We start from the raw sequence: 23,076 nt of genomic DNA on the forward strand, positions 1-23,076 counted from the left end.
AGAGGCGCAAACCTCAAAATATCAGGATTCATGCCTGTCTCGCTCTGTCTTCTTTTCAGCATCTCCTGCTTCAGAGGTTCATTTCAGTATGTAAAGGTTAACAAATACAAAAAAACCAAGGAAACTCAAGACTTGCCTATTTATCTTTTTTTTTTTTTTAAATCCAAACCACATTAGTACTTTTGGATAGCCAAATTATATTATAAAATGCAGGTTTTCAACATTCTGGCACCAAGCCAACATTTTAATGGACATTCAAACACTAACTAAGGAAACGGTTGTGCATTAAGCCTACCAATAAGTCAACGATCAATACTTCAGTATTACAGTAAAAATACAATGCACCCTTTATAACTGCCTCTGGCCTCATCCTTCTTTGTCAAGCTCAGCTCTAAATAAAAAAAAAATAAAGAAAAAAGAGTCTTGAAGCAAGAAATGAAGTACATATTTCACAGCCACCAAACATTTTTCTTAAAGTCTAGACCTAATTGGTCCTCTGGACTGCAGAGATTTTTTTCAACTGTTTACTGACAGGGCAGAAAAGTCAGGAATAAAAAGAAGTTCAGACACAAAATTAATCAAGCAGGTCAATAGGTAAGAGCAGCAAAATAAAGAAATCTCAAACAGCTAAGCCCCAAGCAACTGCAGATTAGGAGCCTGGTTCCAACTTTATCCCCAAAAAGCATCTCAGTCAAAACAAAAAAGAATCGCATCAAAGCATACTAACATTTGGGTTTTAATCCAATTCATAGATTTTAATTGCCTGTACAGCATCAGTCCTGCATGTCCCCTCTCAACATATTCTATCAGTTCAATCAAATGAAGCCAAAGGCAAGCTCTGCAGAGTAGAAGACTTGGACATCCTCTGGAAAGTGTGAGCATCAGGCAGTGTTACTCTGCAATAGAACAAATGCTTTAAATTTAGTTAACTCTGGCTTCCCATTCTGAGCCATGGCTATAATGCTGAGCCACTGCTATATTTCTGAACAGCAGAAAAAAACCCCATGGTTTATGGATGCTTGGAGCAGCTGTGTATGTCCGCAGAAAGGTTCAGGGTAAGCCTGTTTTTCAGGAACAAATGGTGGCAGCCATTGATCCAATCCTGAGAAACCTGAATGTAAAAACAAGAGGACAAAAACAATCAAATTGATCATTTTTATCTCCACAGCCTCGTAAGCTCAAGTACTGAAATGGAACTTCATCATGGAACGGTTAAGCCAGCGTAATAGCTTGGGTAAACAAGCCAACCAAATTCTCAATTTTCTTCTCAGAGTCTGCAAATACACAGAGGGGAAACACAAGAATGATTGTTTCAGAAATCCCTCCACAGATCCCTTACGTTTATTTGCTAAAACTATCTTGCATCCCTGGGCTTTCAGTTATAAACAAGCGCACAGCAAGGCTGGGAATTTGGAAAGACTTTTTGCTCCTGTTTTGAAGTCGGGGAATCTGCACCTTGAGGTTGAGCTCTGCAAAAGGCCCCAATGCTGCAAGCCTAGCAGCCAAGAAACAGGAATACACAAGTCCTCAAAGACCACAGAGCAGTTCACAGGTGCATGATCCAAGCTCAGCAGCTGGGTAGGCATCCAGCAATAGGCTAGGCCAGAGCTCTGATCATTAGGTTTTGCTACTTCATCTCGCTCTCTCTACAATCAGACACATCCTAAATAATCCATCTCAAGTGAGAGTCACCACACTACGAAATACTGCTGGGTAAAATTATTATATTGGGTAGCAGGCAGTAACTGTATTGACTCAAGTTTTAGACTATGACTCTAATCAAATGCCATCTTAAAGGGATGCATGGCCACAGTTCCAGCACAGAGCAGCAACTAATAGCAGTCTTAGCATAATTTCAGCTCAGAGAAGCTGAACATCTCCAGTCCAGACTGGTGATAGCCACTGCAGGTGTCTTTACAATAAAAGGGTGATTTCAGCAGAGCTGCTAGTGGACAGGTGTTTGCAGCACAGCTTCAGTTTCATGTTTCAGGTGGGGAACGGAGCTCTGCTGACAGTCAGTGTACCACAGGGGCAGCCAACGGCTGTGCTTCTCAGCACTGCCAAACCAGAGAACTACTGAGGGAGAGAAACAACCTTATTTTTTACAAGGTCTGGCATCTGAGGGAGAGAAGGTGGAGGCCAGTTAAATGCTGCTGAATACTGATCAGGACTCCGAACAATAAAGAGGTCTGAAGAAACAGTAAAAGGAAAAGATCCATATAAGCTTCCACTACAGAATCTCACAATCTTGTGAGAGCCAGTGGTAAATGCAACTTCTATTTCTCAGGTGAAGAAACTGATGCATAGGAAGGCATTTCTTGAACTCAAAGTCAAGCATGAAAATCATGACAAAAATTAGATCAAAATCCAGCTTTCCCGATTTCCTGCGCTGAGAAACAGCTGCCACAGAAGGCTGTTTTCTAAGTAAATATACCCATCATGGGGTGCCAGTCAGGCAAGGATCCAAAAATTCAAGGGTCAGGCGCTATTCAATATTTGAATCATTGCAATAAAACACTGCATAAATATTTAAACTGGCACTCCTGCTCCAGAATACTCTTGGAACATATTTCAGCCGCTTGCTTTCAAAGTTTATAACAGACATTCCCTTCCTCCTTCTGTCCTGTGGAACCTCTGAAAAAACCCCATTTCCTGCTCGTCCACAGCATATCTGACAGCAGTTTGCTGGTTTGTTTTCAATGTGCTGCTTTCAGTCAGCAAGTACAAATGGATAAATCTAAAGTGCTGAAATCCTATATCCTTGGCTCTTTGAGGCCTTGTTCTAAATTCCCCCCAATAACAAACCCCCCTCAAAAAAACCCCTCCGGAACACTCTCTATTTTTATATCTCATTTATAACCTCTGGCTTCAAAAGCTAAATGCTTGAGCTCCATTTTAGCTGTTCTCACAATGTGTGCTATAAAATAATGTAAGATGCAATCTGTCGTTAGACACTTCCAAACTACGGAGGACACATAATATTTGCTTAGATCTGAATATAAATCTCATTAAGTCAAAGGACAGTGACAAATGCATTTTGATGTTCCATGTGCAACTGAATCTCTTAATTGTTTTAGCTTGACATAGAAAAAATATCATGCTAATCATTAATACAAGTTATGATTATGAGATTGTAGGGCAACATTTTCCTATTGTCATTACTTGTGCTGCCCTGCCCAGCCCCTACTTTTAAACTATGCAGCATTCAATGAGATAGAAGTTGCTGTAAACAGAGGTAGAACCTATGCAGCTGTGCAGTGCGAATACCTCACCTGGCTGCACACTCTAACAATTCAATCCACTGAATTGCAGCTCTACTGTATATTCCAGTCACAGGATCTCCACAGTTACACTCAATACGGATTAGCAGAACCTGCTCTTATTTCAGTCTTCCTTTCCCTGTGCTTCTATATCCTAGGCCTGTCGGGGTAATTGTGCTCCAAAACAGCTGAAGTTTCTCTTGAAAATAAAGTTAAAAACTCTGTTAAAAAGATATCAATAACACTTACATTCTAAGAATCACTAGTTGTTTTGTAATAAACAGATCTATCTACTGACCACAGAAATTTGACGTAGCATCTGACACCTGCAGAGTTTTGCTTCTACTACTGGTAGCAATAGCTTGTTGTTCAGCAGATGCTCCTAGTAGCACTTATGCAAGTCCTTCAAGAGATTAATAGTAAAAACAAACAAACAAAAATCCCAAACCAAACCCAAAAAGCAAGGAACGAAAGACAGCTCTTCCTTAACAGTTTTACTTTTACTGGGCTATCAGAAGTACAAGCAACTAAATTAATGGTATTAATGGAAAAGCAAGCTCTGATGATCCCACTCCGTCAGAATGTACCATGGTGTATCAAAAGGCACTGCTTTCATACAAACATTCTGAAGGGTAGCACTGCATTTGAATCATTTACACTCATGATGGCCCTGGAAAAGAAGAAGAGTCCAAAGGAATCAGCTGTGAGACTGTCAGTCTGAGTCAGAAGATTTAGACTGTGAAGCTGTGCCTATCAATGAAAGATAAATGTATTAATACACTGCACTGCTTTCGCAAATAGTTCTAGAAAGGCCAGTACTTCAGCCTTTCAGATCTGGCACTTTTCAGTGCCATCAGCCTTACGCTAAGCAGCATTACCGCATAACCACATGGAGGCCTCTCCAAAAGAGGAAGAGGTTGCCATTCCTGGTGCTGATATGGTGTCACTCCTGATTTGTTCTGGAAGCTGTAAGTTCATTTTTTAAGATAATTAGTTGATACTACACAGCAAGGCCAAAGATCTGGTGCTGTAACTGTAGCAAAGGGTTGTTTCAAGATGGGGAAAAAAATGGAGTAAAATAGATCAACAAGCTCGGTAGTTATGTTTAAACTTTGAGGTCCTACCTACCCTGCCCAAGAACAAAAGCCTCCACAATGTCACACATTTAACAGAACTCCTCAGCTTCTAAAGGAAGTGCATTAACTACACATTCAGCTTACAAAAATAAATTGGAACACTTGCTGAAAAATAAATTGTGAAACAAAAAGCCCTTTTCTTTAGTCACATGTGACAGCGATCCAATTTCACTGTCTACTGCATGTATTTTATATAAGGCAGAGAGGTACAGGATACTGGTCATGATAGTTTTCAATTTATCACTCTGGAACTTCAGTTAGAAAAAGGATGAAATCAAGCAAGCTGTTGCCTTTGACACTAGAAAAAAAGAGCCTCACTAATGCGAAGGCACAGCCTGCCTGGCTATCTATGCTCTTCAGTGGCATGTACAACCAGATTATAACTCTTGCACCAGAGGCAGTGCAAAAGTGAGCCTTTGCCTGTTTAACTTGCTTAAAGTCAATTAATCATCATATAAAACAGTGCCAGTAAAAAACATTTCCATTTTAAGTGGTGGCCATCCTCCTCCTGTTTCAGCATCTGACTCTTCCAATTTCAAAGTTTCCATGGTAAGGTTCATATAAAGTATCAGGGGAAAATTCTGTTTCAAGAAACCAGTTAAAACACTTGCTCCTACAAACTGAGAAACATGTGGCCATGAACCAGGCAAAGAACATCTTCTGCACAGTATATTCATGTAAAGGGTATGGGCTTCAGAGAAACAGGGGAAAAGCTTACACCATCTTTCTTGATGTGAGATGGCCATAACCATCCAGCATGCTTGCAACAAGACAAACACTGGATTTGCATACCCCAGTACCCAGATGTGTACTTTCCCATCGATGACAACAACCAGGGGTGCCAAAGGCAAAAGGATCCACCTCGGAGGTCTGCATAAAATCAATGGATTTAGAAAATCCTCTGAGGTGGCAAGATGAACCTTCTCTGGATCCACAGGGGCACTTCCCACATGCAACATGTTCTGCTGAGCCATCTCTGCAGTGACATGAGTCTTTGAATTGTGCTTCCCACCTTCCTCTCAGAATATGTGGTTTCAAGCAACACTTGTTGCCAGGATGCATTCCAATACATAATATATTGGCTGGAAATTAGTATTTCATCTCAGAGAGAGAAAACGTTACAGGCACTTCTTAAGAGGGAATGAATGCAGAAGAGTTTGAGGAAGAAATCTTGTGAGACAGAGCAAACCTATAACCAAGAGAAGATAGATCTATTGAGACAAACAACTAAATCCTGCCCTTTAAGACAGACTACAGATTCAATCCCCTGATGCTCATTTTATTGCTGGAAGGAGATCTGTTCTGCTGTTCTGCTGCAAAGGACATTATTTCTCCACAAAGCTTAGCTTTGGGTATTTATTATAGGGATAACTTCTGACTGAAAAGCAAGACTTGCGTCTTTTTTCCTGGTGATGCTTTGCAAAAAGCATGCAGTTTCAGGCACTTTTGGGGATGGATGGACTCACATGTAATGTTTCCTCTCCAAACCCAGCACCCCTAAATGTCAGCAAGAACCACCCAACCTTCAAAACAAGCTCCAGATTCTTTTCACATGGAGGACTGCCCTGTTGTCTCAGTGGACCTACCATAAACAAAGGGGCAGGAGGCACCCTAGAGGTTCCTAGCTGCCTTCTGACAGCTTTCAAATGACACAGCATAACATACCTTACATGCTGGAGATTCATCTCAAAGAAAATGCAAAAAGCTCAGACAAAGCAAGGAAAAAAAGCAAGCAAGTACATAACCCAGAGGAAAGAAGGAAAGGAGTTAACAATCCTGCTACAGTGACTAACAGGAATATAACTGAGTGACAAGTCACAGATCAATTCTTAGCCAAAGATTTTACAGTAGTTGATAAGCTGGTAATCTCTTCCCAGCTCAGCTCTGCCCCCCTCATTCCAGCAACAAGCCAGAGGAGGTGTCCACCTTGAATGCCTATTTCCATAATTCACTAAATCATGCGCTTATTAAAAACAGAAACCATTGAGAAGACACAATGTTTTTCTGCGCATGGGGGAGGTGGGCAGGGGGAGATCAAGGGACATTAGAAAAGGTAAAGAATAAGACATTTAAGGGTACAAAACCACAGACAAACAACAAAACATTTAGCATAGCACATTAACTAATTACGTACAGCACTATCATGCACTTCATCCTACCAGCAAATACGAAGCCAAAACATTAACCTCAAGTCAAATAGCAAAACAAAAATAAGAGAAGTGATATTGATTCACTGTATCTGTTGAGTGATCAAGCTTCTTACCATTAGAAATGAGCTGCAAATTTTCTGGATAAGCCATCTTTAACCTTGGAAAAATGAGATCAAGCTAGACAGGGACTAAGAAGAGAAATATAGCAGGGTTAGCTCTATGAAAAAAAAAAAACAGAGTACAGTGTCCAAATGTGTAATTTCACAGCAAGGTGGGTCTTTGCATCCAGCTGTTCCACCATTTAGCTTTCACCAGGACCTCAAGATGGGCATGGTCTCTTTTAGTCAAGACAATGGTAGGTCTTTTGACTGCTGAATTAGTGCTTATTTCAGATTCATTAAAGCCTTTAGGTTTTTATATCTACTTAACAGACAGAGTAAAAGGATTTAAACATGCCATTTTCTGTTACAAGCCTTGGGGCAGGAGAGGAAAGAAATAATGAATGTTTCAGAGCTACTATATGGTAACTATAGCAGGCAAAATCAATTACTGCTGAGAGGATCTGGAGATAACATGCAGGTTCCCACTCATCTATTTGAAATGTGGGGGTTTTTTTTTCCTCTCCATTTCCTCCCCCACTTCTCTTCAGAAATGTCTTTTCTCATACATTAGAATCCGGCCCGAAGAATCCTACTGGCTTGCAAACACATTTAGAAATAAGGATTTGTCATGATACTGTATGGTATCCCCACCTGTGCACTCCCACTTATCTGAGATTAAAATCAAATCCTTCACAGATTGCTACTTCTGCCTTTCACACTGAGTTTGGCTACACTGAACTTTATTATGAGAGAAGCCAAACAATGATGTGGCTTTATCAAGAGCACCATGTAAGCCGGACAGCCACCCTCAAAAGAAAGACTGCAGGACAGATTTGGGGAATTAGCAAAAGCATGTATTACCCCTCATGTGACGCAAGATGGGAACACTTTTGGGATGGATAAGATTAAAAAAAAGGAACCAAATAAGAGCTGGTACTTTAAAAGTCTGTGAAATAAGTGACCTAGAAAGGGCAGATCCAGAAATCCAGTTTATACAGGTCTGAACAACAAGGAAAGGATGTCTATTTAAATGATGCCAAGCTCAAAACCAATAAAAGGAAAGAAATTTTAACACAATCTGTAATTGAATTGTGGAACGTACTACCACAGGAAGATGGCAAGGCCAAAAACATAACGGGATTAAAAACTGACTCAGTATGTATATGGATATTGACAATATCTAGAGCTGTGTTTAACACTAAAATTATGGAAAGAATTACTATCCCTCATGCGTCAGGGTTTTAAGCAATTTCTAAACACTAGAGAACAGGGTGAAGCCTAATAAAGCAAGCAGATATCCCCATGAACGTCTTGGTCAGTGTTTCTCCTCTGAATTATCCGGTGCTGGTCATAAGCACATAAAGGTAACCGAAGAGATGTGTCCCAAATCCGATCTAATAAATCAACTATGACAAATTTAGTTTCAGCTAATCCCACATCTCTGATTCAAGTCTAGGATAGCCAACTGAACCACTCAAAAAGGTTTAATAAAGCTGCTGAAATTGAAATTAAGCACTGATGTGTTTACCGCAGTCTTTCCTCATTCACCAGCATTTGAGCAGCACTCATGTACGCTTGCAAGCCTTCCCTTTGCTCCTTCAAAAATACCACAAGTTAGAAAACCTCTCTCCCTTCCCCACCTCCACCCCACAATGAACACTGAAGATATCACATAATCCAGAAATTGGTGCTTGAAAAGGACAGTCCATAGAGACTTAAAAAATGAGACTGGAAGAAAGATGAGAAATATAGGACAGGAAAGAAAACAGAAAGGAGGCAGCAAGAACAGAAGTTGTGCCAAAAATCTAAATGAGTGAAGCAAATGCATGTGTCCTTAGTTCCACCTCGAAAGGCTGCAACTTTCTTTCAGGAGCGTATCTTGGCAGGAATAAGAATTCATTTTAACTTCAAAAAGGAAAGTTAAAGAACACAGACACACACCACCCAAACATTTCTTCCGCAAACTGCCAAATTTTCAGGCTGCCATTTTGCATGGGGAAGCTTAAGTACATCCACAGTTTGATGCCCAGGCATTGGTAAGCAGTTTACACACTTATTAGTCAGTGACTACTCTAAACCAAAGCTTGATAATGCCTAGGATTAAGATTTTGGATATGGAGTCAAACTGACTAATTACGACAGTGGAGAGGAAGACATGCACAACAATATACCTGAGGCCTTTCCCAGACTGCTAAATTACACAAATGGTTTAGTAATAAACGCTGGTGGAATTCATCAGTGGACTAACACTTTCAAGAGGCCTGACTAAATCAGGGGGGCTTGAAAGGAGGGGAGGGAGTTGAGAGCTGCAGCAGCTGCTGGTTTTTCTAATAGATTTGATGAACAGCCTTGCTAGAAAGAAAGTGTCCAGGGCTTTATGCTGTTTGTGACCACAGGAGTTCAGTGAGACAGTCTGGCCTGCTCATATTACAAACTTCCCTTGTGCGAGAGTGATTTGTTTTGTACAGCTCACAGCACCATGAGGGATTAGATGAGAAAAATGCTTAAGTAATACAGACACTAGCAAAAAACTCTGCAAAAACAATAGTTCAGGAGAAAGGTAACAAACCCACCTCTCTTTGTATAGGTCAGCTCCAAGCCACTCTGTCCCATTTCAGAAAAGTTTGCTGAAGATCAGAATTCTTTTTTTCCTACTGCAGTTGGGAAATTTTCTTTGTTTATCCTTTTCAGAAATAAGAACTGAAAAGCCATACTGACTTAAATAGGTAAACGTTCATTTTTCAATCTCAAACCTACAGCTTAAATCCATTAAGCCACCACCACGCTGGAACTGAAAGCTTCTGCCATCTGTGAAAATTCCCTGCAACAAGACCTCTGCATGGCTATGAGCAGGGCTTCCCAAAGCCTAGTGTCTCTATTTCCAGTTTCCACAGGGGCACTAGAAGAACATATCATGGTCCACTCAGGAAAGAATTGGATTACTTCAAAAATAAATACATTAAAAAGAAGAAAAAAAAAACCCCACTCCAAATTGTGGTCTTATGCTGTTACTATCCAAAATGCTGTTAATATTTTAGAAACCTAATTTACCTTCTTGTTAATTTTTCACATTTTTTTTTTCCCTTAAATGAAACAAAGATGAATTGGGTTCACTTCTGTGTATAACCAGTTCCACTGTTAAATTCCAGCACAGCCCTGCAGATCTTTTATTTCAGAGCTATAATCAAGGTATGGAAATCTCCAAATCCTCTCCCATAAAGTCTACACTTTCTTTGTAACGGTTTCAAAATTGACGGAAATATCAATATTTTACAAAACAAAATGGAGTGGTGCTTTGCAAAAGCTACATTTGTGCCTCAAATAAATAAATCAAACCATCTCTTTAGCCCAATTGCTCTATCACGATACATGGAGGTGGCAAATAGCCACGTTGCAAGAATTTGCATCTCAGCATTGTTTCTTCTCACCAATCTGTAGAACCACAGAGATGAAACCATTCTACTAAATTTTTCCAGCACCATGAAAGCACTAATTCCATAGTTCATTTGCACATGCTGAGCACACACTGTCTAGGTTAGTAGTCAATACAAGACCTCAGCAAGCACTAAATTAATGGGACAGCGTGACATTAAGAGGTACCGTGTTGCCAGAAGTGCCATCCTCTTGGTAAGATGCAACACGGATCCTGAAAGTCATTGGTGACTCCACAGTACTTCTTGCAATAGTAACATTGCTCCAAGCAGGGTCTTGGTGAAATTCTGACTCAGATAATCACATCCCACCAGCCGAGGTCCGCCCTAGAGTTTCAGCTACACGTGGTATTTTAAAGGGTCCTGCAATGCTACCGAGAGAAGCAGAGATGTCTACACCTCAGCACAGGAGAGGCTGCATTTTGGATATGTGATCTCCAAACTACCTTTTATGCCATATTTACCCCTTCACAGGGGTAGGAGTTAACATTCAATTAGTAATTGGAACAATTTTCATCAAAGGGCAGAGCTATGCAATGTAAGGAGGAAAAAAGGGGAGGGGGGTAATGAAGTCAAGTGTTATGACTCAAAATCTAGTCTCCGTTTTAAGATGTTTATGATAGATACTTCAAAGATGTTTATTAAAAGTCTACAGTCGTACCTATTTGAGATGCAAAGAACATATCTGGATTAAGCAGACAGGAAATATAAAATGTGCCAGGACATAGCAGAATTTAAATAGATCAATAGACATAGCTACTAGAACAAGAGTTCTCAATTTTTCCATCTCATGACCTTGCATTAGCATAAAGTTTTGAAATGTCCCTTTCATACTCTCTTGTTTACCCATGATGAAAGAGAAAGGCAGATCATGTCTCTTCTCTCCCTGTTCCTAACCCCTTAGAGTTAGGAATCCATGATCAGAACATGATGAACTGGAAGAGGACCACATAATTACCCCAGTTAGCATGCAACCAAGCAAACAAAAGAAATTTGAAAGTATTCAGTATCACGGCATTTATTGAGTGACTGTAATCTGGCCAACTAACAAAACACCATACAGTATTCTACATTAAATGTGCCATGGTTTGGGTTTTTTAGGGGTGCATGTGTTTGTTTTTAAGGTTAATAGGGCCAGGGTAATTTGAAACTGCACTACTAAATCATGCTATTAAACCAGTAACAAAAACTAGAGAAAACTTCTGCTTAGGTGTAAACTAAGCATGTGAGGGAAAAAGTGACAAGCAAAAAAATAACACCCAAAAACCCCAAATACATTCCCAATGTTTTGGGCTGTTCTTCCCCCCCCTCTTTTTATACAGTGTTATTCACTCACCTACCTGATGCCAAAAGGAGCTTTTTAGGGGTTTTGGTTTGGGGGGTTTTTTGGGGGGGCGGGGGTAAGGTGGTGTTTTTTGGTGTGTGTTTTTTGTTTGTTTGTTTGTTTGACTTAAAACAAAAACAAAACCAAAAACCCCCATGCTGGCTATGAAATAGAGGAGCCTGCACTCTTAAACACATCCTGCCACATCCCAGTCTATGCACACCTTGGCATTTCCCAGGGCATTCTTTGATCAGCACAGGCCTTGGGAGGCTCAGGACCAACCTGTTGATTCAGAGGGGCCCTGGGAGACTATCAGTGTCAGGAAGGCGGCAGACAGGCCACAGAATCCTCGGCTGCCTCGCCAAGGCTGTGTGCTGCGGAAGCCCTTGCAAGTCTCATCACCCAGTAGAGAGCCACAGACAGACTGCAGTTTTCTTTTAGAGGTTTATGTAAAATTGTTACACATTACCTAAAAGAAGGGAGACATGCAAACGCATCAGAGATGAGATGAGGAAGTTTCTGTAATTTATATTTCTAAGGTTCACATCCCTTAACTCCATTTGCTGCATGTCAAAATATTCTTTCCACATCACTGCTTTCTTCAATTGTGTTAAAACTGCCTCTGGCCACATTTAATTACCAGAATATTTATATTCTTGATTTACATGCCTAAATGTATACATTAAGGGTCAAATCCTGAATGAAATCAATGAGACAACTAGGCAAAAAAGATAGCAGGGTTTGATACTAGCATGCACTAGTAATGGGAGGAAAAAAATTACTTCTGAGAACCTTTGTAGACAGGTATTTTTGGAGCATAAGATTTCTACAGCTTTGAAGAATTCACAACTATGACCGCAAATAATATTTTTCATTCGGACTGCAGCAAAGAAACCAACAGCTAACGACTGACCCTAAAAAAAACAAGATAGAAGGTTGTCCTCTTGCATTCACTGTCCTGGCTCTGCAATGGTTAAAAGGTCCCCACAGCTGTGCTGGCATCATCGATTAGGGTGAACAAGGAAGCGACAGAAAAATAAAGCCACCTTAATTTCAAGCTCCATTAGAACTGAAGGGCTTGGGGGCGGGGGGGAGAAATCAATGTTTGGCAAATGGGAAAGGACAAAATCTGCAAAAGGAAAAATGCATTTTCAGGCTAAGCTAATGCAAACAATGGATGGTGAACAGCACTTGAGGTTGCCCCTTTAAGGTTGTGTCAGCATTTCCATTTATAAACTCTGATTTTAGTTACACTCTAGTAGATTACCACAGGCTTTGGTATTATTCTAGCAGATACCACAAAGCATATCACAAATGGTAACGTAAAATAGCAGTAAGAGCTCACTGAATAATGCACTCTTTCAGTACCTGATGTCAGAATAAGTGTTTTTAAATTATGAGTCATATGCATACATACACACAAACAGAACATACAGTGCTGGGGCAAGCATCATGGGACCCAGATTCTACCAACACTAAAACAGAAGTCAAGGCTGCCTTTGATACGAAGCCTGTTTACAGTACTCTGAAAAACTTGAAAATATCCCAGATACTTAATTTCAGTCTGCCTCAATTGCCACTTGGACAGATTTCAGCCTAACCTTCTGCCCTCATTTAGATAAAAGCTCTTATTTCTGTATCTGGACCTCCAGAGAGCTACTCAGTCAATACTCTGAACATCCACACCCAGAAATCAAAACCAAACCCTGGTACGCAACCATTAATTTCAGTTCTGCCTAGATCAGAAGGCCAAGGTGAAACTGGTGTACAAATGAGATAATCCAACAAAATTTTCCTTCAGTGTAACGGACCCAGGACTTCACCTCAAACTTTCTATCTAAGCAGATAAGCAATGTATGCAAGGAGAGCTTGTGTCCATTTCTAATATTCATGTCCTGGTTTTGGCTGAGATAGAGTTAATTTTCTTCCTAGTAGCTAGCATAGTGCAGTGTTTTGGATTTAGTAGGAGAATAATGTTGACAGCACACTGATGTTTTAGTTGTTGCTAAGTAATGTTTACACTAGTCAAGGACTTTTCAGCTTCCCATGCTCTGCCAGGTGCACAAGAAGCTGGGAGGGGGCACAGCCAAGACAGTTGATCCCAACTGGCCAAAGGGCTATTCCATACCATATGGCATCATACTCAGTATATAGAGTGGGAGGAGTTGGCCGGGAGGTAGCAATCACTGCTCGGGACTGGCTGGGCGTCGGTCGGCGAGTGGTTGCATCATTTGGTTTTTTTGTCCTTCCCTGGGTTTTGTTCCTCTCTCTCTCTTGTTGTTTTCCTTTTCATTACAATTTATTATTTTATTTCAATTATTAAACTGTTATTACCTCAGCCCACAGGTTTTCTTATTTGTGCTTTTCCGATTCTCTCCCCCGTCCCACCGGGAGGGGGGAGGGTGAGTGAGCAGCTGCGTGGTGCTTAGTTCCTAACTGGGGTTAAACCACAACAATTCATTTCACAGATCTGCACAGAGCTGGACCAAGCCTTAAAAAGTGAGAGCAACACCATTTCTTAAAATTATCACCATGACTTTGGGCCATGGGCTTAGACATTTCAAAACAAGCATACAGGGGGGCTAAATCTAGTATCAAGCCATCGTGACATGCTCAAAACACAAAGCACACAGTAAAGCATAACGTATACTGTAATCAGTCTAACTATCTTAGTAGGCATAGATCAGGCCTTGATCCTGCAACTAACCCCTACCAGGTACCCCAAACAAGTTTACTAGAGCAGCACTGAACCTCTCTCCGACATTCATACATAAACCAAACAGCACACATGCAAGAGCCAGGTCCTAGCTTACATGTTACAATAGTGCAGCCTTTCCATATACTTGTAATAATTCCTCCTCTGGCTGCCATTACTGGGACCTGAGAGATGTCTGCTATGACAGCGCTCACAAGAAGAGGACATCATAGTTTGCATCTTTGGAAGGGTGAAGAAATACCTTTTCTGAAGAGAATGGCAGTATTATGTTTCTACACATATACCCCATCTTTGAGATACTGCATGATCCGATTACAGCTTGCATGATCAGCCCTTACCTGGGATTTTTAAAAGCCACAAAGAAACAAACAAAAAAACCCAACATGCATTTATGTGCTAAATATGGCATCAAGAACATCAAGAATCACTTGACTACCATATTCAACTTTGAAAATATTTTGCCAAAATAGGGCTTTCTGACAATTCAAAAAAACTTCATCTTTTTAAACTCTTGACATAGGAATTGTTATGAACTGGATTTGCTGCAAGAAGTGTTTGTTGCATTGCATGCAATCTAAGAACACAATCTTTGAAATAAGAGGGGAAAAATACAAATTCCTATAATTTAGTGGCAAGCCTAAAATCTTTTTCATAATCTTCCCGTCCTACTGCTCTAGTGGGAGACATTTCCTGGACTCACAACCCTTTTATGTGCAAGCAATCTACATTATACAACTGATAAATAATTCAGATAATTAATTGAGCTGCAATTTGGTGCACTTCTTTTTAGTCAGCACTATGGAGTACCATTTAAAAGAGATTCTATGCAGAAAGTTCCTCTTGCTTGTTAACCCAATCTGAGGCTTCTATTAAGGCAAATTCCTAGATTCTCTTAACACTTTCTGAATGTCTCGCATCAGTGTCCTGGGACTTCATGCCCTAGGATGCTCCCTTCTGATTTTTCTTGCTGGGTTTTACTCTCTGTAGAAGAAACAGGATATTTCCTGTTATTTTCCCTCTGCAGTGCTGTCTGTTGTCATTTGAGAGATTAGATTCTAGCATATCTCTCTATGCTGCCCACATACAGGCTGCTAGAATAGACCACAACATAAGATGGAACAGAGACAATAAGTAAATACTTTAGGTAAGAAAGCTGGAGAAGCTCAAGCAAACTGTCAGGAAATCACTGGATGCAAAGGAGCAATGTGGCAGCACGTGGCAGGAAGTCTAAGGAGTATTTTCATGCTGCAAGAGCTTTGACAGAATTTAAAAGTCAGCAGAAACCTAAAATTCATACAATAAAGGTTTAATCATATTTGTAACCTTTACATAACTGCAACAGTCAGCAAAGACTAAGCATTAGGTCTATGCCTCTGGCACAAGTACCCATATTCACCTCCAGAGGCACCACCTACTCCCACACTGTGGTGTACATAGGCTGTACCAATGCAGAGTCCCACCAGTTTTACAGGGAGGAAGAGTGCACAGACTTGCAGTTTCAGGTGCTTACCTGAAAAAAAGTTTCAGCCTCTTAAACAAGTGATGCTGTATTTATGAACTGATAACACTACCTGCTCAAACTGAAGCTTGAAAGACACTATATATGCAAGAATAATTAAAGTGCTAAAGAATCTACAAATGACAAATACGTTTCAGATGGGATTGAAGGCTAAACAAATTTGCTGCAAACTATACAGACTTACGAGTCTAAGTGTTGAGCATCAGGAAGAGACGAGACTTAGAAAGGACAGCTGAGCCTACCATACTGACGATAAACTGTGAACCAAGTTCATTAAGTGTTTTGGAAGAAGTTTTTGTTGGTTAAAAAAAAAAAAAAAAAAAAGAGAGTAATGGTAATGTTAGAAAGTGCAGGCTTGATGCAGAACAGAACAGTTCTTCCCAATCCACAGAATTAAAGCCTACCAGTATGACTATTCCTCTGCTGTTACTCAGTATTTACACAGACAAGTCCTGTAAAACGATAAACCAGATCCCTTCTTTTTATCACTCTGCAGACTGCCTTCCAGGATACAATGGGAGCAACTTATGGAGAGAGAATGCTACACAGTGTAAAGGAATAGCTACATCTGGCCCAAAGTAAATACAACAAACCTGAAGAAGCCTTACGAAACTAATAAGCTAGGAAGAACGAAAACAAATTCCAACATAATCATCAGAAGGTGTAAGAAAAGTAACATAGGAACTAGCTTTTGTAGCACATCTTTATCTAAAGCATCAAATAATTTTAAGACCTATGGGGTTAACAGACCTAACTAAAGGACAACCAGTAGTATGTAACACAAAGGTCCTCTTATGTAACTAGCAACAAAACCTTAATAAAAAACTACTCTGAAAGGACAAGATCCTGTTGTTGATGACTGGGTACCAGAACCTACAGATCAGTGCAGACTTGTCCATATTCTAAGCAAGTTACTTTCAGATAACAGAGCACTGTCGACATCAGCCAGACAGCTTGAGATTTGACTGCAAATATCCTCAGACAGAGCAGAGGATGATGTTCTGCAAAACAACACAGAAACCCTAGCACCTGTTAACTGCAAAACAAACAGGGACAAAACATTTAAGACTGACATGGTACCCATGTGCCTGCAAGATGACCTAAAAATGGAGCACCTTCCCACTGCAAATAGGTTTCAGCTAATTTACTATGAACATTTTCCGCTCATGGTCTGCAAAAAAAAATTTAAGATTCAAAGCACACATGTATTAGGCCTCAGACATGGGTAGTTAGATTTAATTTAAAGTGATCACTGATTAAATCACCAGTGTTAATCATGATTCAAAACAGCAAGCGGGGCACTTTGATTTAAATTATTGATTTTCATCCTGCTTTTTATTTGTACTTTTTAGCTGTTTTCCTAAAGGAAGGCCTGAATCTCATTGGCTGATTTGGCCATTTAAACACATTGATTTACAATTAACCACTGCTTTTATGCTAAATTTGAAGCTTTTCCATAACAGGAGGATACAATTGTATCTATATTCACAATATAAACTTATTTAAAAAGCGCAGTATTTATTCAGAATCTTAAAACATTTGTATTAAGTTTGAAAGCAATGAATAAGAAATTCTTATTTACTAGATGACATTGACACACATGCTTACACATATGCTTTGTGTCAAGCTCTGCTAGGATGGACTAGAATCCTATGAGAAACAGATCATATAAAAATGTTCAGTCAATTAAACTGCCTTATATAAAGAAAAAAGTATCCAGCTTGTATTTCAAAATGTTTGCATTTCAAATTGTCTGCATTTCAAACTGTATCTCCTATGAGACCAAAAGAAATCATTCACTTTGGTAGCAAAAATACAGATTGAAAATGATGGCTAGACAGAGGCATTTCAGCACCTAAACATGCAAACAGACCAATATTTAAGAAACTTTCAAGAATGCCTATGCAAGGTAAGTACCCAGTTCCCACAGAAATCACCTGGAGTTGAAATCAATGGGTCTCAGATACCAAATTTGTTTAAGCATGGCTGAAAATCTCTTGATTTCAGGTGGTAAGGTATTTAAAAAAAATCTCCTCCCACATCCTTCAAACTTCTCCAATTAAGAAATCTCATCTGTCACTCGTTTTTCATTTTAAAAATAAATACGCTTATTGTTATTTAAATAATTTTTATAGTTTATAGCAAGCTTAGTCCCTAATGTCAACTGCCATGAATTCAAACTTAAATACTTCCTTTTTTAAAGAAATAAATGCATTTAATGAAAAACATTCAAATATTGACATGGGTCATAAAAAAAAAATATACTGGAGATGAAAAAAATATACTAAGATCATCACCAGAATCACCATATCAAATGATAAGGCCTTGAGATCTGGTATAATTAAGAAAGAAGAAAGCTTTCACATTTTGTTTAGGTGACCAGTAAAATAAAGTAAAATGTAAGTATTATGTAGTCCTATCCATTTTCCCATATGCCACAAATCTCAGAATCCAAAGAGTCAAGAGCTCCACTGCTTCTGGGCTTGAGAATCTACCGTAAGATTGCTCTTAAAGGAGAAAGGAAAAACACCAGAAATCAAATAATTAACAGCAGTAGTACACCCCCACCCCCCAAAAAAAGGGAAGAATTATTGAAAAAAATCTAGACAGAATGGGGGTCAAGGAAGACATGTACCAAGTTTAACATCACCAATTAGAAATACAACATCAGAAACTGGAACAAAGGAATAAAACGAGAAAAGACAGAAAGTGAACAATGCCAGTGGTTTAGACCTCTCGCTCTATGATCATGCAATAGATAAAAGTCTCCAGAGTGCACTAATTTTTAGTGAAAGAGAGGGGAAAATCATCTGGGGAGGGTGAGAAAAGATAGCCAAATATGCTAGGAATCACCAGAAGGTGAAGAGGTACAAAGGCACAAGAAGAAATCACGTATTTGAGAAACCCATTAGATGCCCCAAGTATTCAGTTCTCACACACATGCGCCCCCCTGCGTTCCCAGCCCAAGAGGGCTGAAGGCAGCCCCAACACAGAGGAGTACTGCTTGCCCTGCAAGGAAATACCTCCTTGCTATGGGACCCAGGGCATGCACTGCTACTACTGGAAAGGTCCTTAGAGAATAGGGGACTAAGTAAATCTGACCGAAGAGAGGAGACCACAGGGCTCCTAACACTAGAATAGACTAAGGGCCCCATCCACCCAAAATGGACAGCACCAAATGCTTAAATAAAACATATAATAGACAAAATGGGGTAACTCTTCACAGGCCTCCCTTCCCTCCCTTTCCCTTCTGAAGTTATATAGTTTAGGGCATACTACTTCTGCCAAAAAGAAGAGCTTACAACTCTTTTGACGCTCTAATTTAGCCATTTGCCAGTAAGGAGAGAGAATATAAGCTTCAAAATTATTAACTAGTAATTCGGACTGTTAACCACAACATCAATTCCATTAACTAGCTCTTAACTGAGTAACGAATACCACAGATTTCTTCATAATGAAGAAAGATATTCTACAAAGGCAGGCAACTATCATAAAGCAAAAATAGATGGGTCACACTAATTTCTAAGACACCTCGGGAGATGAACTACAGGAAAATTTACAACATTAAATCACACTGGTAAAGCATATGAAACATGGCAAAGTCAGTCTACCACAAAGACAAGGTTATGACATCTGAGATACAGTGAAAGAAAAAGCTATATATACTCACCTCTTTTCTGTATTGACTTAAATGCCCCCTGTTCCAACATCTCAAAATTGCCAAGTGGTTCCACATGTGTTCTTCCAATCAGACATAAAAAAAGGCCTCAAAACTATGAGGGAGAGGCATCCCTGTGCAATTTAGGCTTGCAAAGCCAACAAAGACAGCTCCATAAGGGCAATAAGTACATAGTTCCTCTTGACTTCAGCAACAGTTTGGAACTTAGCAGATCTGGTACTTAATGCTTCTTCTGACAGCTAAATCAAACATCTTTCATCACTGAAAGCAGCATCCCTCCTCTGTACTTCCTCTAGCCAGTGAATTAAACACAGAGCAAGACTATTTCCACAATAGCCTTAGAAGAGCTTTGAACCACAACACAGGAATAGCAGTTACAAGGGCAGTGTAATTCACATGTCAGAAATGCCCCTACCTGGATGTCAGTGTCCTTCACAGGTTCAAGAGGCTCAAACGTAGTGGCTGCACTTAGACTCTCCAGTCGCTGAGAAATGTGAGATATATCAAGCCCTCTAGACCCGAGAAGAACAGACCTATAAGGAAGAAATTGTACAGGTATGAAATTAGTATTGAACAGGTAGAACTATAAACTCAAATTCATTGCCAATATTTAGGTCAGCAGCTAGCCATGTACAGACAGTGTTCCCAACTGTGTTAAGAAAACTGCATAAAAAACAAACTTTAAACAGCTCTGTGTGTATATCCAACCACCTCAGCCCTGCTGAACTCTTTCTGCTGTTCCACTGCAGTACTGCACAGCTGCCAAGTCCTTCCAGATAGAAAAATTCTATAGCATGTTGGTAAATGTCTTCAGCAGCAGCCAGAACAAGGTACTACACTCTTTGGCTTTAGCACCTGCAATCAGGAACGGTAGCTCCTCAGATAAATCCTTCAATTACTATTTTTTTCCTAAGTAGGAGAAAGTTGGGGGGGCAGGAAAAACAGCTTTACAGTCATTGTATTTCTCCCAGGCATGTCCTCCTGGCAAGACTCCCCACATGTTAGAAACCAAACCCGTAAACAGCTTCTACCCTCTGCATAGAGTTTCCAGTGCCAGTGCTCCATACTTACGCCTTAACATCTGCAGTCTCCTGGGACGTGCGGGTCAGCGTGCGGGACCGCAGGCGCTCCCCAGCCTGCTGGATCTCCTGCAGGTTGCGTTCTACATGAGGGAGCTCAGAGATACCTTCTGTCTCGGCTGCAAGCTGTTCTGCCTGCTGGAGAAGCTCTCCAAAGCCTTCAGTATCCATCTCTGTTGGAGGTTTCACTCAGGATGCGCAGAAACCTTCAGAGAAAGAAAGAAAGAAAATTCTTGCTCAGCTATAAAGAATTTCTATACCTACGGGCACACAGACAGCCAGCAAGAGCGGGTTGTCTAAAACAGGATACTCTTCTGCCCATCTTCCCCAAGCGCTAAACATTAAGCAAATACTTTCAAGTGGTCTCAGAGAGCTTTGCCTTGTGGGACTATGTTCTTAAGGCAGATCTGGGGCAAAGGCAGATTGAAGGGCCAAAGCTGAGCTAGAGCTCAATCTGGCTGCTGCTGTAAAAGACAACAAAAAACACTTCTTCAAATACATTAGCAGCAAAAGGAGAGCTAAGGAGAATCTCCAACCCCTAGTAGACGGGGGAGGGAACACAGCGACAAAGGATGAGGAAAAGGCTGAGGTACTTAATGTCTTCTTTGCCTCAGTCTTTAATAGCAGGGCCAATTGTTCTCTGGGTACCCAGCCCCCCTAGTCAGAAGATAGGGACAGGGACCAGAATGGAGCCCCAGTAATCCAGGGGGAAATGGTTAGTGACCTGCTCCACCACTTAGACACTCACAAGTCTATGGGGCCTGATGAGATCCACCCGAGAGTACTGAAGGAACTGGCAGATGTGCTCACCAAGCCCCTTTCCATCATTTACCAGCAGTCCTGGCTAACTGGGAAGGTCCCAGTTGACTGGAGATTAGCGAATGTGATGCCCATCTACAAGAAGGGCCAGAAGGAGGATCTGGGGAACTACAGGCCTGTCAGCCTGACCTCGGTACCGGGGAAAATTATGGAGCAGATCATCCTGAGTGCTATAACATGGCATGTAGAGGATAACCAAGGGATCAAGCCCAGCCAGCATGGGTTCAGGAAAGGCAGGTCCTGCTTGACCAACCTGATCTCCTTCTACAACCAGGTGACCCACCTAGTGGATGAGGGAAAGGCTGTGGATGTTGTCTATCTAGACTTTAGTAAAGCCTTTGACACAGTTTCCCACAGCATTCTCCTGGAGAAACTGGCTGCTCATGGCTTGGATGGGTGTCCTCTTCGCTGGGTAAAGAACTGGCTGGATGGCCAGGCCCAAAGAGTGGTAGTGAATGGAGTTTACTCCAGTTGGCAGCCAGTCACAAGCAGTGATCCTCAGGGCTCTGTGCTGGGGCCAGTTCTGTTTAATATCTTTATCAATGATCTGGATGAAGGGATCAAGTGCACCCTCAGTAAGTTTGCAGATGATACCAAGTTGTGTGGGAGTGTTGATCTGCTGGAGGGTAGGCAGGCTCTGCAGAGGGACCTGGACAGACTGGATGGATGGGCCGAGGTCAATTGTATGAGGTTTAACAAGGCTAAGTGCAAGGTCCTGCACTTGGGCCACAGCAACCCCATGCAACGCTACAGGCTTGAGGAAGAGTGGCTGGAAAGCTGCCTGGCAGAGAAGGACCTGGGGGTTTTGGTTGACAGCTGCCTGAATATGAGCCAGCAGTGTGCCCAGGTGGCCAAGAAAGCCAATGGCACCCTGGCTTGTATCAAAAATAGCATGGCCAGCAGGACTAGGGAAGTGATTGTGCCCCTGTACTCGGCACTGCTGAGGCCGCACCTCGAATACTGTGTTCAGTTTTGGGCCCCTCACTACAAGAGAGACATTGAGGTGCTGGAGCGTGTCCAGAGAAGGGCAATGAAGCTGGTGAAGGGCCTAGAGCACAAGTCTTATGAGGAGCAACTGAGGGAAGTGGGGTTGTTTAGCCTGGAGAAAAGGAGGCTGAGGGGAGACCTTATCGCTCTCTACAACTACCTGAAAGGAGGTTGTAGAGAGGTGGGGGTCGGTCTCTTCTCCCAGGTAAGAAGTGATAGGACAAGAGGAAATGGCCTCAAGTTGCGCCAGGGGAGGTTTAGACTGGATATTAGGAAATTTTTCTTCACCGAGAGGGTTATCAAGCATTGGAACAGGCTGCCCAGGGAAGTGGTTGAGTCGCCAGCCCTGGAAGTATTTAAAAGACATTTGGATGAGGTGTTTAGGGACATGGTATAGTGGTGGTCTTGGTAGTGTTAGGTTTATGGTTGGACTTGATGATCTTAAAGGTCTTTTCCAACCTATACGATTCTGTGATTCTGTGATCTATGGACCTGTCAGAAGTTGGATGCAAATGCAATATGACAGTTCATATAGTGTCTTGATACAGAGGAGAGTGAAAGCAGAGAAGTCCCTGTGAAGAATTTGGTGTTAATTTAGATATAAACTACCTGTATATATATTTTTATACGTATTAAAAATGGAAACATACACATATGCATGCATAGATATATATGTATATATGAGGGCTGAAAACACATAATTTAAACATGAGGTTAAATTAACAGCAAAACAGATGGGCATATGCTTGTACATACAGGGACACAAGTAGCCATCTATTAAAATGTGTTAACCCATGTCATTAACACCCAAAATCAAAAGAAATATGTACATGTTGTTCTAATGTAAAAGGTGTCTGTCTAACTTCGATGGACAC

General features: G+C 40.9%; 1 protein-coding gene across 3 annotated transcripts in view; it reads right to left on the bottom strand.

The window, feature by feature from the left end:
• The window catches only part of NUP93 (nucleoporin 93), an 86,365-nt gene that overhangs the window by 57,289 nt on the left and 6,000 nt on the right, over window positions 1-23,076 (bottom strand). For all 3 annotated transcript variants that reach the window (XM_075510497.1, XM_075510499.1, XM_075510498.1), the window contains 2 exons: window positions 20,388-20,601; window positions 19,732-19,849 (listed from right to left, as the gene is read on the bottom strand). In XM_075510497.1, the coding sequence (XP_075366612.1) occupies window positions 19,732-19,849; window positions 20,388-20,566 (297 nt within the window). In that variant the 5' untranslated portion in view covers window positions 20,567-20,601. The remainder of the gene's footprint in view (window positions 1-19,731; window positions 19,850-20,387; window positions 20,602-23,076) is intronic.

This window comes from Mycteria americana, chromosome 8 (genome assembly GCF_035582795.1).
Source record: "Mycteria americana isolate JAX WOST 10 ecotype Jacksonville Zoo and Gardens chromosome 8, USCA_MyAme_1.0, whole genome shotgun sequence".
Lineage (NCBI taxonomy): Eukaryota > Metazoa > Chordata > Aves > Ciconiiformes > Ciconiidae > Mycteria > Mycteria americana.